At 49.7% G+C, this 18,939-nt stretch overlaps 1 protein-coding gene across 3 annotated transcripts in view; it reads left to right on the top strand.

Annotated features, from left to right (window-relative positions):
- The window catches only part of CREB3L1 (cAMP responsive element binding protein 3 like 1), a 43,241-nt gene that overhangs the window by 7,415 nt on the left and 16,887 nt on the right, over window positions 1-18,939 (top strand). For all 3 annotated transcript variants that reach the window (XM_085224735.1, XM_085224736.1, XM_085224734.1), the window contains exon 2: window positions 14,513-14,741. In XM_085224735.1, coding sequence (XP_085080861.1) covers window positions 14,513-14,741 — 229 coding nt within the window. The remainder of the gene's footprint in view (window positions 1-14,512; window positions 14,742-18,939) is intronic.

The raw sequence follows: 18,939 nt of genomic DNA, 5'->3' as shown, positions 1-18,939 counted from the left end.
GCTCTGCCTTGTGAACTTGTTAATTGCTGCATGCCAGAATAGCTTAATGCTAGGTGAGTGCCATTGGTTGGTGGCAGCTGAAGGAAGGAGATAGGCAGGTGCTTTTGGCTGAGCCTGCTGCTGTCTCAGGGAGGGGCTGCAAGCCAGGCAGCCTGGGGAGGAGGAAGCTAGCGCTGACATTTGTTAAGGCTGTTGATGGAAGGTTTCTTTCAAAGCCTTTTCAGTCTCTCGATCTGAGAGCTCTTTGCCCAGGAGTGCTGGAAATCTAGCTCTTCTTTCCAAGCAAATGTGCAGACTGTGAGTTGATGAGGTGCTGCTGAGCCACAAATAGTGAATTGCCAATCAAATGATGCTGGGTTTGTTCTTGTTTGTTTTTTCTTTTCCTTGCGGATAGTGGTGCAGTGACTGGGACATGAGGTTGTCAGGAATGGGAGAGTGTTAGTCCCAGCTCTGCCATTTCCTTCGCACATGATCTTTAGGGTGTTATTTGTTGTAATGTAACTTCTGCTGCTTAAAAAGTAAAACACATCCTTATTCCTGCTAGCACAGTGCAGTGCCATCAGCGGGTGACACAAATTAAGGACAAGCAGGACTGTGATGGGAAGCTGCTAGTAGATACCTGCCAGGATAGGTCTGTGGGAGCTATTGCTTTGCTTCTCCAGTCAGTCCCTTTGAGTTAGTTTGCAGCTAGTGGTATTTGCAACATTTTCAGCTTGGCGACTGAAGCTGTCCTTCGCCCTTTTCATTTCCCCAAGGACTGTGCATGGCTGATTTTGACCTCAGATACTTCAGGTTAATCCAGAGTAATCTTTCTGTGTCAGTGTGAATGACTAAGTTAGTCAGCATCAGGATTAAGCTGAAGTACTTGGCCCATGCTATTACTGGCATAGCCTCTTTGGGCCATGTTGAAAACCAAACAGTTTGTGCTTTATAAATTCAGTGAACGGGCTGTACTCATAGTTCATCCTCCACTGAACAACTAGATCCTGGCTCAGCTGCAAAGCCCAACTTCCCCCTCGGGTTGGTGCAGCTCGCTGAGAGCACCCTGTTACAGCCCTGCCTGAAGCTGCAGCTTGTCAGGACTATGTTGAGTCCCCAGACTCCCAGTAGGTGGGTGGTTTCTAAGGTCTGTTTCTTAGGGGGTTACCAAATGACAGCATCAGAGTGCCATGGCTTTATCGGTCTACCAGCAGGGCCGCTGAAGACCCATGGCAGTCCTTCTCTGTCTCTCCTGCTGGTCAGTGCACAGTTCTATGCTTTCCCTTTCTCCTTTTCCCAACACTAAGTCTGCCTGAGCTGCCTAAAGCTGGGATCACCATTGTTCACTCAGAAGAGCGATGCAAAAGGTTGCTCTCCTGTTCTCTGACACCTCTCCTGCTCTTCAGGATTTGTCAAAGATACTTGGCAGCAGCCCAACCACTGGATTAGCATTAAATAATGAGCAAGTGGCCTGCAGCCCTTTTCAGACAAAGAGCGCACCTTTAATTCTTTCCTCACATGTCTTCTAGCCCTGTTGTTATCACACTGGTAGACAGACGAGGAGGAGACACTGGCCTGGTCAGCTCTGGGGACAGAGCAGAGGATGCTGCACTGGCTTTTTTTTTTGTCACTAATTAGTTGCAGGGTGGCAGCTGGCAGCTGTGACAGCTGCCCCCATCAGTGCAGTCAGTAGCAGCTGCATGCAGCTGGGGCACACAGTAGTAGAACAGCAGCAAAGCTCATTGCTCAGTGTTCCTGTGTGTGTCACACTCCAGAGGAGCATGGGAAGGTCGCCCAGCAGCTCAGCTATCTGTGGGTACAGAGACCGTGTCCTGTGTAATGCCCATCCTCTGGACTCAGATGCCTTTCTGACATTCACTGAAATTGGATTCTGTAGAGTTGCCAGAGTGTTTATTTACTTATCCTGGGAAAGGGAAGAGGAAAGAGGGCAGGAGGGATGGAGAATAGGGAAAGAAATAGAAAAGACAGGAGAGAGGTAGCTATGCAGTTAGCATTCTTGAGCCATCTGGGCCTGTTGGCATGGCCCCAGCTGAATGGGCTGGCAGGTTTATCCACAGCATGATGTAATCTCCATCACCCAGCATTTGATTATTCTTGCTCTGGATGGCCTCAAATCGGGTGCAAGTCTGGAGTGGGCATTTTGATTTCCTGTTGCTATTTGTGGACTTTTCCTGGCCAACCCTCAAGAGCATCTCAGGCAATTTTCATTCCTCCAGCTGAAAGAGTGATGCCACCCAGCTGGTGTAGTGCAGAAGCCAATCCCAGCCAGCCTGTCAGCTGGAGACAGACAGCCCTGCAGAGGGGCCCAGCTGTGCTTCACACCTGACACAGCTGGAGAGAAGGGGACACCCCTGCCTTTGTTCTTGGACAGTTGCAGCTCAGCCCAGAAGTTGTCTCAGCCTTCAGCACCGGCAGGGAGAGCTCTGCAGGAGAGGCTATCAGACCACCCCCTCCCAGTTGCTTGTTGGTTTCCCTGGTCCGCTTGGTCTTGCAGTGGGATGGGAGGGGAGAATAATTTTATTTGGCCCAAGATTTATTCTTCCCTTTGCTTCATGGGAGCAAAAAGCAACGGGTGATGTCAGTTCCTCCCCTCTGCCTTCACAAACAGAGTGACCCCCTCTCCTGCATGGCAGGAAAGCGCAATGATATGCAGGGGGTGAAGGTGAGACTTCTCTATTTACCGTGCACCCATGCTGCTAGGAAACCTCAAACCTAGCTATGCAAGGGACCTGTTCAGAGTATGCTGTTCCCAGCTCTGACTCAAGAGATGTGGGTAGCTGCACGATGACCCATTAGTAATAGCTGACAATTGCAGACAGTATTCCCTCCCTCATGATGCCTCATCCTGCCCACATGCCTTACTTAGCTTTGTTTCTCCAGGGCCTTGGGGATGGAGAAACTGAGTGCAGTGACCCCAGGGGACAGAACTCCGTTCAATGGAGAATCCCACTGCCTGTCTCAGAAGCTGCCCTGGTTGCATCTGGAGGGAGCAGGGCTCTGCTCTGTCATGCCCCAGGGACAGCCAAGGGCTGGGATGGACTCACTGGAACCGCAGCACTGAGCTTTTCCACCCAACTCAGCTGTGCTGAGTGAGAGAGTAGCTGAGGAAAACGATGGCCTCTTTATAAACCAACTGGCAAAACTCTTGCATCTCTCCTGGGAGCAGGCCAGGGATTCTGAGTCACTGCTTGAGCTAGTTTTAGCCAAGGTAGTCTTACCCAAGACATTAAGAGAGAGGAGAGATCTACCCAGGAATGCCAGCAGAAAGCAAAATAGTTATAACCATAATTAATAATAATATAATGATGAAAAGATTCAAAAATGAACTGCCCTCTCCAGAAATAAAGTTTGAGGACAATTCAAATGCTGGGAAGAAAAGAGGAGAGGAAAGGCCGCCAAAGCCTGCATGTCAGCTGCAATGCAAGGAGCCCGGTCCAGCTGGCCAGAGTTCAAAGAGCTCCTATTGTCCAACAGCATTTCCAAAACACCATTCAAAACTTTCAGAAAATGAACCCAAGATGCAGGGTGAGATTTATCACACAATAAAGGCAATCCAGATGTTTGCACCCTTTCAGAGAGAGGAGATATGAGGAAGGTGGGGGAAGAGCATAAGGGAAGAAGGGTGCACGAAGTCTGGCACTGTGAGTATCAAGACAGGAGTAGGGGCTGGGTGTGTCTGTGATGGGATACATACCAGGCACTTATGGAAGATTTCAGAGATATGGAGAACTCCATGCTTAGGGAAAGTTTCTTGGCACCAGGATTAAGGGACAGAACGGTAAGATTTCACTGAAGCATTTTCTTTTTTGTTATTGTACAATTAATAAATGTTCAGTTAGAAGAATGGCATGGTTAAGATGGTATTTTACAGGTTTATCATGGTGGAAAGAGACAATCAAAAATGAAATGCTCACCTGCATCCTAGGCTGGCAGTAGAAAACTCCAGAAGGAGAGATCTCCAACCAGAGATCTTTCCCCAGTGGCAGTCAGCCCTTAAATGAGGTCTAGGAGAGGCGCAGCCAGGCTCCACCCCTTCCGGTCACACAGCTGAATTGCCTTCACCTGTGCTTCCAGGGCTGACTCAGTCCTTGTCTCAGGTGACTCAACAGTTCCCATACAGTTGCACATAGAATATTGTTGCACATGGATACTAAGAGCCTATTGTTGCTTCTGGTCCTGGATTATATATATTTGTAATAAGGTCATATCTGAAGCCAAACCACTGTAGATTTTATCTTGGTTCTTTCACAGCCTTTGTTATTGCTTTGCAGTACAAGCCACCGTGGCAGTGCTGTAGCTTCTTTTGCAACAGGAAACACTCACTTCCACCTTTGCTTTGATTATGTTAAAGTCTGGTAATTAATTATACTGGAAGACAGTTTCATCTTTGAATCTGCTGCTAGCTTGGACTTACACAGCTACAAACTGCTGTCGCTGAGTATCCAAATTCTCCCAGCTTGCAATGAGACCAGTGGTGCTTCTGCTGCCTGCAGAACAATGTGGTAAAGTGACTATATGCGTCACACTCTGTAGATTAAGGAGTGACTTGGTAGCTTTCAGGAGGACCTCTGGTAGTAAGGGCTTGTTCATCTAATGGCAAAAAGCCTGAGAAAACGATTTGTCTGAATGCTTAATGCTTAAGCTAGAGAGTCAGTGTTTTAAGTGACTCATCTGTTTAGTGAATGTAGTTAGCTTTAAGTTGTGCTTTTTTTAGGAGGTAGATTTCTCTGAAGCCTTTTGGCTTAGTCTAGATGTTGCTTTCTATGAAGCTCAGTTACAGATGATGAGTTTGAAGCAGGAGGCATGAGTATAGCTCCTGTGCTCAGCTGTGTAAGGACCCACACTTGATTGCTTGACTGCTTCTTTCAGGCTATAAAACCTGTGAAGTCTCTGATCAGCTCCTTGTGTCACTCGAAATGTGTCCAGGGAACAGAATCCCAAATCCACAGGTTCCTGCAGACTTCAGGACTGGAGTGCAGATGGCTGACCCGATCCCATATATGGGAGCTTTTGGACAGGTTTTCAGGGCACTATAGATTTACCGTCTTCAGAGGAACATAGTGCTTTTCCTTCCCAGAGAATTCTGACTCTACTTGAGCTCTGCTCCCAGGCATCTTCAAGTTTCTACTTTTCAGCAGCTACAGAGAACTCAGCTGCTAGGCCTTGTCATGGAGAAGTCCTGCTAGGAAAGGGCTGGCAATGGCTGCCCTTCTTCAGCCTTGATTTTCATCCCATGGCTGAAGCAACTGCATTGTCTCTAATCAGTCAGATCTCCAACCTCATCTTTGGAACATAGGGCTCTGCTACATTATCCTCAGGGACACTGTTAATGCGGGCTGCCCCAGTAGCGAGGAGTGGCCTGAGAGGTGTTACTGCCCTTCCTGGTGAAGGAAGGATTTCCCTGTTCTCTGGAGATTCATGTTTCTGCAGCTCTACCTCTGAGATGAAAATGATACCTTCAGCACTGAAGCCGTGGTTTAATTTCCTATCTGCTGTCCAGGGCACAGATTTTCCACTGGAATATTGGCAGCAGGTCAGAAATCTGCATTCCAAGCTGAATTGCTTTGAAAACAGTCCTGATGCCCAGAAGCAGGAACGTCTCCCATGTGCTCGCACACAGAGCAAGGAGTCCCTTGTCCCAACCCAGCTCACACAGAGCTCCTCCAGCTACGGGATGCCTGTGCATATCACATCCACAGAGACAGCAAACACTGCAGCAACCGGTGGGATCCCACTCAACGTGCTGGTTGCAAAACCCAGCTCTTGCCCAGCTTTGCCACTGAAGATCCCAGCTTTCAATCCTCAGTCAAAAATTTTGGATGAACATCTCTCACAAAGCATCTGGTCTGGCTTACTTGCTCTATGATTGTCCTTTACAAAGACCCGAGGAATGAAAGCCACCAGTAATGTTTGGTATTAGCTGCATGCCTCAGCTCTTGGACCTGAACAGAGTACTGCTATCTTCCTTTTCCAAGGCTTTTCTTTATGATCCTACTGGGACCTGACAAGGGACAAAATGTAAATTATCTCTGATTTTGTTCTCTGAGTATTAAAGTGAAACAGTTTCAATGAGACAAATGAAGCCGATTGTAAAGATAATACAAATTCTTCCTCCTCCTGCTCCAGTTAACTCCCAAAGCAGATTTCCTTTGTCTCTCAGGGCACCTTTTCCCATTGCTCTGATTGCCTTTCTTAAAGATTTAGAAAAAGACCCATAATAATGCAAGGATGAAGAGCAGTGTAAGAGCAGAGATTTGCTGACTATCGTGGCTCCAACCCAGTACTGGACAGGGCCAGAAGTTTCCAAGAAGATTGGAAGAAATGGTGGAGTGATGTTTATTCAAGTTAATTTCAGTTACAAAATAAACTTCCCCATCCCCCTGACTAGTGACTGGCTTGAGCAGTTGTACCTCTCCAACTTATTTTTAATTGCATTGTTCATTCGTGCTGTATTTTGTGTGTTTTGGGATGCTGTGACCTCATCTTCCCCTCAGCACAGCAGTACAGTTTGGAATTGCACAAAGTAGCATTTTCTTACACTTGCCCTGCTCACTGCCTTTAATTTCACCACGTGTACCTGTCTGTCAGAACCACAGTGAGGCACAAACAAGTACAGCCAGGTGTTTGCTTTAGGGCCCTTCTGAACCTCAGATTCCTCCTGGTGTCCTTCAGCAGCTCCACCCTTCCTGTGCAGTCCTCCTGGACCTCTGCTTACTTGAGCTGATGCTCTCTGTGCCTCTGTGACCAGAAGGGAATCCAGATGGAACTCTACCATAGCGTGGTACACATATTTTTCCTATCTTGCTTCTTGCACGTTCTAGCTTTCTGTTTGCTATTTTTTTGTGCAACAAGATTTTTTCCTTACACTGTCCAGGCAGATCTGTCACACACAATTAAAAACTTGTGGGCTTTCTCATGATAATTTTGCCTCTAGGTTGGCAGAGCTGGGCCTGAGCTGCACTTCCAGGTAGTGCAGGGGTGCAGCATGCCAATGAGCTTGTCTGCCAAAACTCAGTTGCGTTCTGGCTCTGCTGGCACTGGGAAAGGATGTATGTTTGGGCTTTGCAAAGGGTGGAAGATCAGGGTAATATAGCAGGTCCTTCTCGAAGATGATGGATTGTATTTTCATACCTAGAGAGGTAAAGCACACATAAACCCCTTCCTCCCCACACTAAAGCAACTGGAAGACTGCGTGGGCCCATCCCTGTGCAGTAGAGTATGTTTAGGTGCCTTCTGCACACTTAGCAGATGCTGCCCCTTCAACACCAACGGGTAAAGCTGCAGGCAGTCAGGCAATGGGGCAGAGATGACAGCACAGTTTCTTTCTCTCAGGACTGTCTCTCTGGGAAGGAGAAGGAGCCAAGAGGAACAGAACCCAGACAGCCTGCCCAGGGCTACTGCCTTACAGTGAAGAATGGCCCCATTTGAGTGCTGCTCACCTGCCACCTCGGTGGCTCTGAAATCCGGGCTGCCTGTTCTGGAGTAGACAGTTATCCTTGGGTCTCAGGGCTCAAAAAAGCCCCAACTTTGTATTTACCTGACAGACTCCTAAGAAATAGCACTCCATCTTCTGCCAAGTGAGAGTTAGGAGCAGCTGATGAAATGCCTCATCCTGAGGGAGTTGTAGCCACTTCTGTGCGTGGTTTAAATCCTGCTCTAATTATTTTTTTACCCGAGCCGGCTGCAAGCTGTAAGCCAAGGGAAATTTGGGCTGCTCGCAGCATTTGTACTGTACACGGCAGCGCGAGCTGGAAGGCAGAGGCATTCTCCGTATCTCCAGGGTGCTGCTGCTGGGAGGAGAGCTGCTCCCGTCTCTGCCGGCCGTGCAGTCCCGTGCAGCGGGCAAACCAGCACCTGCTTCCCGCCGCGGGGCCGGCAGGGCCCGCACAGAGCCGCGAGGCACATCTCCCCCTCGGGGCGGCTCCGGGCGCCAACGGGGCCTCCTCAGCGACTGGAAGACGCGGGGCCGCGCTCCCTCCCTTCGCCCCCTCATCCTCCGGTCGCTGCCGGGGTGCTCGGCCGGCGGCCCAGCGGCGGGCACCCCCTCACGACGGAGGGGCGGGGCGGGGCGGGGCCGCCCTGCGAGGCGAGGCGCCGCGCATCGCGGCGGGCCGCGGGCCGCTCCGTCCTAACCCTGCACTCCTCCCGCCCGCCTCGCCGCCGCCCGCTCCTGGCAGCCGCCACCCATTGGCCGCCGCCTCGGCGCCGCCGGCCAATGAGCTGCCGCCGCCGCCGGCCGTTGGAAGCGTGCGGCGGCGGCCGTTCACCGCCGGCGAGGCGGGCGCGGGGTTCGCCCCCCTGCACCTGCCGCCCCCTCGGCCGCCCGGGCTCCCGTCGCGGAGCGGAGCGGCGGGGAGGCGGCTGCGGGCGCCCGGGGCTCGGGAGGACGTCGGCCGCCCGCGTCCCCGCTGCTCCCCCGCTTCGGGGCCTGGGGGAGCGCCTTGTGCTGGCGCCGCTCCTTGCATCGCCTTCTTCTGATTGTGTCTTGAGCCTCCGTCGGCTCTCCTAGGTCTTGTGGCGCCTAGCGCTGGAAATTGTAAATCCAGGCCCTTGGCACAGCCGCTCGGTGGAGGAGGTTTCCGCAAGGAGCTGCGCCGGGACTCCGCGAGGCACCGGGCACATGGCTGTGACTGCACCTTCGCTCCGAGGGGCCGCGTGCCCTGCCGGGAGGAGCTCATGGCACAGCAGGGTCAAGGCAAAGGGGGTCCCCTGCCTTGCTTTCAGTGATGCAACTCTCCTCCCCCTCTCCTTTCCCTGTCATTCTGCATTATTCTACAGAAGGCAATAAATTCTGGGCCTGATTCCAGATCCGGCTGAGCCAAGCCCTCTGCCGCTTGGAGGCTGAGTGTCAGAGAGGCGTCTGGTTAGCTGCACAGGCCGAGCCTGGGATGCCGAAAATCACCCTGGGCTCCCCGGGATCTGAGAAGGATGGAGGAGTACTGCTAGTGGGGCTGAGGTTGAGCTGCTGGAGGGGAATAGTGCTGGAGTTTGCAGATGGTTCGGACTGAATTGCTTCAGCACTGCCGTGCAGAGATGCAGGAAGAGCGGGGAGCAAGACTGCCCAGGCAGAATGCGGGCATGGGCAGACTTTAAGTGGAAAAGCAGTGAGATGCAGTCCATGATGGTCTTTGGTGTCCCCTCTCACCCACGTAGGTCAGGGTAGAAGGGCACCAGAAGGGTTGGAGAGAGCCAAGAGGTAGTGGATGATCACTTGCGCTCCGTGGGGAGCAGTTGCACTGACTAGACAGTGAGATGAAGTGTGCACAGCAGCTGTCTGTCCCGCATGGACCCCGTTAATGCTGTCAAGACCTTCACTTTCATAAGCTCTAAAATTCACTGCATTTTAAAGCAAGCAGAAGGACTGTCTGGAGTGTATGGGCTCTTCTTTTCTGGAATGTAAAGGAAACCTCGGCTGTGAAGCTGGAGTGCAGGGGGCTTCATTCCTTAGTGAAAGCAGAGAAGGGAAATGCAGATGTCACAGCTGGGACAGGAGATTTATCTTGGCAAGCAAAGAGGAAAAATACTTTCAAAAAGAAAAGAGAAAAGTCAGAAGATTCCCCTCCCCATCTGCCCTGCCTGCCAGCGCGAGCAGAACCTCCAACCTGCAAAGGCCCTTCATCTCCTGGGCCTGGGCTCTCACCCAGCTGGATTAGCCCCTTGCTGCTTTCTCCTTGGAGCCGGACCATCGTAGTGGGAGCAGGGAGGCTGTGAGAACTAAACTGATCCTAGAGGGAGATTGTTTCCAAATAGCTCCAGTGGAGGTGGGGAGGGAAAGTCACAGTCGGAGGATGGATATGTGAAAGGGAAAGGGAGGTACAGATGTATCCAAAGTGACTGCAGTGGAGAAGTGGATGCAAGGAGAGGAAACAGTTCCCTTCTCAGCCATGTGGAGCCACTGGGTGGGAGCACCTCAAGGTGCACCATGTACAGAGCTGGACAGTGGAATAAGCTTAGTGCCTCAATCTTTTTCTGAGGCTCTCCAGAGGTCTAACTCCAACTCTGGGTGGGGGCAAATAAAGAGCTTGCATTTGGATGTCTGAATGCCTTACATTAACTCCCAGGATAACTGCTGTACAACAGGAAGGGGTGTTCAAATGAGAAGTGCACGCACGCACACACAGTTTGCTATTTAGACAACCCTAAGCATGAGGTCAGGGTGAAAACATGTGGTGGAAATATGTTTGGAAGAGTCAGTGCCTATGTCGGTCACCACGAGTGAGAGAGAGCAGGAGCCAGCAGCTGACAGATTCGCACTCTCCCTGTGGCAGAGGTGGCCTCAGCCTGAGCAGGAGGTCTCCTGGGGCAGGAGACCAGCTTCAGGCTGCCTGGAGATGAGGAGATCGTTGGCACCCCTGCCTGCACACCCCAGTTTGTTCCCCTTGGGCACTGCCTCCCTGTCCTCCCAGAGCTGCAGTGGGGGGATGGGTGGCTACAAATCAGGCTTGGATCAGGAAATCTAGCACATCCTCGCCATTGCGTTTCTGTCCCTTGGCTGCCCCCTCCCTGACCGCTCACTGGTAATACAGCTTTGGAAACACATCTCGTGCTATTTCTTGGCTTTGGAGCATAGTTAGAAGGAAGGAGGGTGTGAAAGGGAGGGGGAGATAGCAGGAGGGAATAATGCAAAATGAGACTGTGCTGTGAGCTTTGTAACCCATCTGGAAGCTGTTTCCCCCAGCACGCTTCATGCCTGCTCCCTCTGGCCCAGGATGGTAAAGAATCACGTTCCCCAGTTGACTGGTCCTCCTTGCTCAAGCTAGGCCCATGAAAGTTACTTGAGATATTGTGAAGGAGAATCTCAGAAAACTTGCAGGCTCCTTCATTGTCACAATAGGAGATACTTTGCCAGTTCCTATGGAGCAGGAGCTGGCTGGAAGGTGCTGTTAAAGAGAGAGTTTAGACCTTGGAGAGTGCGTTAGGTGGAGAGCCTGCTCTGCTTGTTTATCTCCACAGATCCCACCATTCCCATCCAATACCTGTGGCACTCTTTCTTGGACCTTATGCTTAATGTGCTTCTAGTCTGCTGTGGTGTTGGAAAAAGTCTATCCAAGGCCCAGCACACTCCTTTCATTCAGTGATAGAACATGCAGGCCTTTGGCTGTGCATGCTCCAGCCTAGGTGGAAAGGAATGGCAGGTACAGCACCTCCATTGGTGTATCAGCTCAAAGCCTCATGGAGCACATGTTTGGTTGGGTGATTAGCCTGCTTCTGTTACCATTCAGAATCTGGCAGCTCTTCGCTGTCATGCTCTGTTGTGATCCATACAGCCCCGACACACCGTACCCTGGGACCTGCAGTTACCCAGAGCCTTCTCTCTCACGTGTTAAGTAGAAGGGTGGCTGAAGCCTTCTCTGAGTTTTACCAGATAGGCATAGCTCTCCCACTGAGACTGAGTGGCAAAGTTTGCATATTCTGAGCAGTTAGGATTGATCTGGGCTAACTAGCAGTGGTTCTGAAATAAGCACTGGGCTTTGCTTCACAGTTGTATCAGGACAAGAGATAGTTTCTTGTTACCGCATGGCTGCATCTATGGATATTTTTGCTAATCATTGTTACCAACTACATTGATACCTATCCTAAAGCTAACACTATCTGTTGGCATCAGGAAGGAATGAAGCCCATGAAAGAGACCCAGCAGTCTCCTCAGGAGTGGTTTAGCTTCTTGCTTTTTCTCTTGTGGATTTAGGTGGCTACAAAGCCATGTCATTATTTGCTTTGCTCTTCCTTCTACTTTCCTTTGCCTCTTGCTTTCTTCTCTGAATAAAAGCAATCTCCAGCTCTGTGTGGATGTTCTTTCTGTCCAATCCCTGGTGCCACCTTTGATAATACCATAGTTACTCCCAGTCATATATGCTAGCTAGCCATCAAGCATAGCTGCTTTCTCTCTACCATCCCACTCAGAGATTCTGGGCTGGTAAATGTATGGTTGATGAGAGATGAAAAGGTGCTACTTTATGTCTGTCTCTTGGGAGAGAATGGACTCTGGTAGAGCTGAGCTCCTGCATTTCTTGAAACAGAGTGCTGCTTCTTCATCATCACTTTCGAGCAGGGAGATCCCCAGACAGCCTGTGTGGTGTCTAAAAGCAGAATCAGAAATATGCGATGGCATCTGCCAGTGTCAGTGCCTGTGTTAAAGCTCTACTGACCAGCCCCGTGCACTCATTACTGACATCTGACCCAGAGGCATAGCTTCTCTTCCCTCCAGGTAGGTTTGTCCTACAATGGGAAGACTGATGGCTGACCAATAAATCCTTGTTTTAAGCCTGGGTGCTAAAAGTGAGTGTAACTAATGCATAACCACATCTTCTCCCTGGCTGTTTTCAGCCCCACCTTTGTCAATGCAAGCTTGTGAAAGAAATTTGAAGCATGTGGCAGTCACAGACAATTATTCCTGCAGCTGCCCATCCATTCCTGCTCCTCGTTGAGAGTCACATGTTCATTCTAGTTTATATGGCTATGGCTGTACTTATAGCCATGACATGGGATGCCTGTGTGTTCCGGTGTTACATTGGCAGCCAAAACTCTGAATCCCTTTACTTTTCTATGATTGGTTATATTCTCATCCTTACCATAAGGCTATCATGTTCATATCCTGTTTGCTTGTGTTGTTTGAAGAAAGCAAGACAAAGAACAGCTGTTACACGAGCAGGCACTCTCTGGGGTTAATGCTCAGGACTCCAAACTCTCTTACCCCTCTGTGTTGTAGGACAGGACAAAACATGGTTTTCCAGTGCTTTTTAGATAACCCAATTGCATCTGCTGACTCAGCTCCCTCAGAAGAACAGTGCGGATGGGAAGAATTTGCTGTCACTCAGTTCAAGTGCAGAAATCTTCTAAGCAGCTTGAAAATGACTGAGTAGCTGCTTCGCCTACATCCTGCCAGTATGGGAACAAGTGGAGAAATCTTCATTCCAGACTTCCCTGGGAGGGCCTTCTCACTGGGAGAGAAAGCTGGTGTCAGGTAGAATGTAGGCAGCAGGGACTTTCCCCCACTTCCTGCATGCTCTGTGGGCATTTGATTTTTAAATTGAGTGGCTGAGGGATGACATTGGAGGGTGAAGGGCACTGCAAATGATAGAACCTACAACACTTACCATTTCCCTCCCCCACTTGATGGGAAGTGTGGGTCTGCTCAGCTGGAGCCTACTTCATTCCCCAGCCTCACCCTATGCTCAGGCAGCCCAAGTAATGTTGACAGAGTGATATTGTGCACAGGTAAAGCAAATATACCTTCCTGTAGGAACAGGAACCTGCACGGTCCAGCATCCGGGGTCCTCTGGCCAACTCCTTCTTCAGTATTAGAGGTGGGGAAAGAACTGCATGCACTCCCCGCTCCTCTGGGAACTGGCTCTCCCACTGAAATTTTCACTGGCATTCATGCCTCTGCTCTAGGATCTGTGTGCTCTCTTCCACTCTCTTGTGTGCCTTTACTCCTGGTATTTCAATATGCTGCTTTCAATGTTCTTCTGCCCACCCAGATGCTTTTACAGTCGGGCGGGTGGGGGCAGTCTGACTCGGCTGAGCTCTCCAGTTCATTTAAGTTACACAGTTCCGTCTGTGTAATATAGTCACTTGAATGTATCTGTCTTTTCTTTCCTCTCCATGAGCCAAAAGTGTCAATCTGCCAACGAATGGGATAATTTTTCAGCTGGTGTTTGGCAATCATTTTTCTCTGTGCTCAACCAGCGCTTTGTTGTAGCAAATGGAAAAGTTAGCAATCTTGACTTCTGAATAGGGGGATATGCCTCAAAAGAAGCAGGTTCCTGTGGCATCAGGAGCCCAGCTCCCCAACTGCACCGGCCAGATTTACTGGCTGTTAGTGTAGAATGATTAGCGGCATGATTGTTTGTTGTTAACAGCCCATCTGTAGTGTTTAAACTTCATCGGGGAGCAGAATTTCACAGTCATTATCTGGCTGGAGGACAGCTTCATATGGTCCACAGAGGGGCTGTGAAATCCCAGAGGAAATTAAATATAACAGGAGGCCTTCCTGTTATGTGGATCCAATTGATTTTTTTCTTTTTTCTCTGATAAAAATCAGCAGCTGGTTTGATGTTCTCTGGGGTATCAGAGTGCCTATTGCTGCTGGCCGAGATCATGAGAAAGTGTCTGTCACCACAGGCAGGTGCTGAAGACCATGATTTTCTGCCACACTTACTTTTTGTCATCACAGCGATTTCTTGCCTTGTGCTCTGCTTGGCTAGATGTCATAGTGAGATGATGCTGGGAAGCTGAAGATAGGTACCCACAGAGGAAGGAGGAGATGCAAGAGCATAGAAGAGTTTCATGAGTGTTCACAATGTAGATAAATAGGCAGAGAACCTATAAATCACCTTGGCTTTTTCTATCTAAATTCCTGGTGTTTTTGTCACACTGATGCACAGAAGGGGTAGCAACTGCTCTTTCCCATCCAGAAAGAGCTTTTGCGGAGGTTTGGCTGTCAGCACAGCAGAAGGCTCGGATTCCTCTTGGAGTTGACACTAATATTCTATCTCCCTTGGATTTTCCTCAGCATTTCTCCGAGAACCTGGATCACTTCTCTGACAACATGGAGGATTTCTCCAACGACCTCTTCAGCAGTTTCTTCGATGACCCAGTTCTGGCTGAAAAGAACCCGCTGCTGGACATGGACCTGGACCCACCCACTCCAGGCATCCAGGCAGAGCACAGTTACTCCCTCAGCGGAGACTCTGCTCCTCAGAGCCCCCTCATGCCTGTCAAGACTGAAGATAATGCTAACGGTGAGCATGAGACACACACACTGCACAGAGTCAGACACATCTGGTAGCAGCGGCTCTGGCTGTCTTCCTCATATGAGGACAAACTGGCTAACCCTGGAGCTTGCGCATGGCTAATCCAGGGAAGAATTTGATCTGCCATTGTTAAATACAGCCCACATTTTTTCCTTCAGTTTGTGCTCTGACAATCACATTGCTCCTTTGCTGGGCTAGCTGTTATTTACGAGGATAATAATTGGCTGTGGTTCTGTGTGCTGCCAGCTTCTGGCAAGCAATAGGCAAAAGTCATTTTAGGATCCTGCAAGCCTGGGTGTGGATGCCCTAGATCCAGGTCTGTTTTGGCATTCGTCAACAGGGTTTTGGCTTGAATATAGGAAGCATGAGTCTCTGGCTGCAACCAGTGCTGGTACATGTGGAAAGCTAAGTGGCTTCTTTACCAGCAGATCTTTTAGACAGAAAGGAACAGTCATTTCAAAGTCTATTTTTAAAACAATTCATTTCAGGATAATTTATGATGGCTGGATATTTTTAGAGCAGTCCTTGCAGAGAGTCCTGTAATTTGCGGCACTGTGTGGGTGTCCCAACAGCTGATGGACAACCAGCCTGCCTGAAAAAGCAGTGGCACAGGCTCAGTATACACAGAAGAAAGCCATTCCTTTAAGTGAGAATGAGACTCAAGACAGAGGCTTCCCTATCATGGCCAGGAAGGATCCCAGCTCTGCGGTACAAAGGCAGAAGTGGAACTGTCCTTCACTGCCTCTTTGGTTCCTACAAAATTGCAGCCATTGCTACCATGTTCCCTACGAGTCCCTTAGGAAAGTATTTGAGAGAGGATCCCAAGCAATTCAAGCCAAGTAAGCACTGTCTTAATATCAGAAAAGCTTTCCATCTGCACAATTCTTTTTTCCCATCTTTAACCCCAACATAGTCTTGGAGGGCACTCATTTCAAATAGTCAATCAGGCAACTAACAAAAAAGAAACCAGCGTAAGTGCATAGAAACATGGTTATTCAGTCTCTGCAAATGAACACAAGGAGGGTGCACCTTGGGAATGAGAGAAGCAAGAAGAATGAGTTGTGAAATGCAGTGAAATATCCCTTGAAGCCTGGCTACATGAAGCTCTAGGGCACCTGTCACTTCTCCTCTCCTCTGCATTTGGACATATCCCAGCTTCAGTTGCATTCTCTCCAAGGCAAGTCCATGAGTCTCCTGAATGCAGTGCAACAGTCCTCCTTGGGCAGAGGCTGGTACAGTGTGAGCACATAAACCAGGAGAGGCTGAGATGGAATCTGGCGCTTGCTCTCTAAGAGTGCAGATTAGTTCTATGCTGGGAGTAAGGTCTAATATTAGTGTGGCAAATCTAGGGGTATCTATGCCACAAGTCCTACAGTGGAATAATTCAGCCCATCTTTTCAGGGCTATCTTGGCTTGTAGTGGGATGTGAGTCATGTTCTAGTGTAGCCCTGAGTCAGGTCCAGTATTTGTAACACTGTGCAGTCCTTTTGGCACAGCTCCATCCAGTCTCAGTCTTCTTAGACATTCACTTGAAATTAATTACCAGGAGTGGCTTTTCTTTAACATGAACCCAGAACTGCTTGGTCTGCAGAGCTCCCTAGGAACGCCTGGGCTCTGTCTAGGCTTGGAGCTGACTGAGGCTTGCTGCTTATCAGCTTTCTCCCAGCTTTTCTGCAGATCTTCAGCACTTCCAAATCCTGCCCCTTCCCACATGGTTCCCACTAACACGAGTCAGCCAGGGCAAGCCTCTGGGTGCGTTGTGACCCTGTTTATCTGTGGAGTCTGCTTCCCAGATGGTTTGCACACAGACTGGCTGTTTTAGTTCACAGTATGAGCCCTTCATTCTGCAGGCTGTGATTTGATGCCAGGAGCAAGGGGAGCCAGGATCATGCACAACAGTGGGTGCAAAACCAGCCTCAATGCTAGTGATTGAATTCCTGTCCAGGTTCTGCTTCCCTGTTGCTTTTGACTTACCACCTCTCAAACCTAGAGCAGCTATGGACCTCTCACAGCCATACTTCTTCCTATCATGTACAGAGGACCCACAGCAGAGCATGAGATTCTTGGCATCCCTCAACATACAGTGGATTCTGCAGCGGTATATAATGGACATGCCTCTGAAATGCCCTCTCATGCAGCAAAACATGGATGTGTCCACACAAAAAGCTTCCTTCTCAGTCCATCGTTGACCCTCTGATGGCTTATGTGTTTGTGAGTCTGCAACCCAACCATTCCCTAGATAAATCTCCAAGGGTGGGAAACAGAGCTGGGTCAGAACATAGACAGGAAATGGGAGGATGACATGTATAATTATTTGGGTGTCTGCTCCTCAGACTGTCTGGACTGACAGCTCTGGGGGCTGCTGTCTTTCTGAGTCAAGTCTTAATGGGGAAAACTGTTGGTGGTCTGCTCTCCCTTGCCTGATAGCTGGCTTCAGCAACAGGCATCTCAGATGGAGGATGCCTTGCGCTTCTGAGAAAAAGAGAGCATAGAGTTCTGCAGCAGGAAGGAAAGATGGGAGAGTGAGGCTTAAAATCACAGCAAAGGAACTTCAGATTAGCCAGCAGGCAAAACATTCCTCCTGTGGGTATAGAGAAACCCTGGAAGAGACTTAATGGGGAACGCTGTGGACTGTAAATCGCTTTGCAGAGGGATGAGATTAAATTTTACAATCCCCTGTCAGGCCTGACACAAGTTATCTGAACTTGTCTAGAGTTGGGACACAGAACATCTCTCAAGATCTCTCACCTCTGTAACAGGCTGTGGTCAGACAGAAGAAGTTAGTCCAAGTTCTCTGTATGCAAATACTTGTGGCTAACACCTTGCCTCCAACCATAAGAAAGGGCTTGCTTGCATACCAGGGGCAACTGGGACTTCATTACCAGATGTGGGTTTGGTGTCCTTCACAGGTCAGTGAAAATGCAATTCAGTCTGTCTGCTCAGCAGCCTCTTAATTGTCACAACTCTGCAGTGCACCCCTGCCTGAGACTCTCCTTGATGATGTTGGCTCTGCGACATTATAGAAGCTCTAGGAAGTGATCCAGCAGCACTGGGAGGAGCACACTGCACTGGTATACACATGGAGTAGCCACAGCATCTTGTGTCTGTACTTGAAGATTTCCAGCCACACAGAGAGCTGGAAAGAATGGGCTTCAGCTAGAAAGACTTCTCCAGGCAGCAAAATAAGGGATGCCAAGCCAAAGACAGGAAGACATACCACAGGCAAAGCTGATGTAATTTCTGCTCAAGCTTTGAGACCACTGTGACTCAGGGTTCCACCCTTTCTTCTCCTGTGGGCAACAAAACCTGAGTTGGACAAAGATGACTTTACGGTACCTTTAACTTTGGTTCACATGGCAGCTCCATCATGACAAGTTGCTCTTTCATGCCCTTCTTTGCACAGACTTTTTTTGGAGCTGAGGAGGACCTTCTTCCTCCTCTCCTCCTGCCAGGACATCTTCTGGACTGAGGCTGCACTACAGAGCTGCTTTTGGCAGCAAACAGCTGGGCAACCCCCCTGGCTCTGGAAGCAGTGTGTGCAGACAGAGATGTGCAGGGGTTGGAGAGTGAGCCTGAATGTTGCCTTACGTCAAGCCAACTGGGGCACTGTCTGGTGACATACTTAGAAATTGTCTGTCCTTTGTCAAGATAAATGAGTTTTTGTTTGTCAGATAAAAAGGAGAAGGGATGAGGATTAGAGTGGAGGATGCAGGCTCCAGGCCAGCTTGGAGTAACTTTTTGGCAGTCTGAAGTATTTGAAGAGCAATAAAAGGACCAAAGCTTCAGAACAGAGCTCAGGCCGCTCTCCTGCCTGGCAATTTTTTCCCCCCATGTGAGTTGTACCACTCCTGGGATCTCTGCTTCCCGTGGTGAGCCTGGCTTACACCACATGCATGGTACAGAGCAGGCAGGGTCCAAGGTTGCATCCCCACACAGTTCCATTCAGTGCTCTTCAGTGCTGCTGCTCCTGCCATGTCAGCAATGGCAGCTTGGCACAGCAGCTCACAGCAGCCCGCAAGCAATGCAGAGTGGCAGAGGTAAGACTGAGGACAGCAGCCCCACAAGCAGAGTGCCACACCAGGCTTCTTCCCATCATCTCCTCTTGTCCTGTGGACAAGCTGTGGTACACGACGCAGCATCAGCAGGAGGCCAAAGTGCATGGATGGACCACCAGCAGCCTCTCATT

Source organism: Meleagris gallopavo, chromosome 5 (assembly GCF_905368555.1).
Source record: "Meleagris gallopavo chromosome 5, MGAL_WU_HG_1.1, whole genome shotgun sequence".
NCBI classification, from domain to species: Eukaryota; Metazoa; Chordata; class Aves; order Galliformes; family Phasianidae; genus Meleagris; species Meleagris gallopavo.
This window is presented reverse-complemented; position numbering and strand designations above follow the sequence as displayed.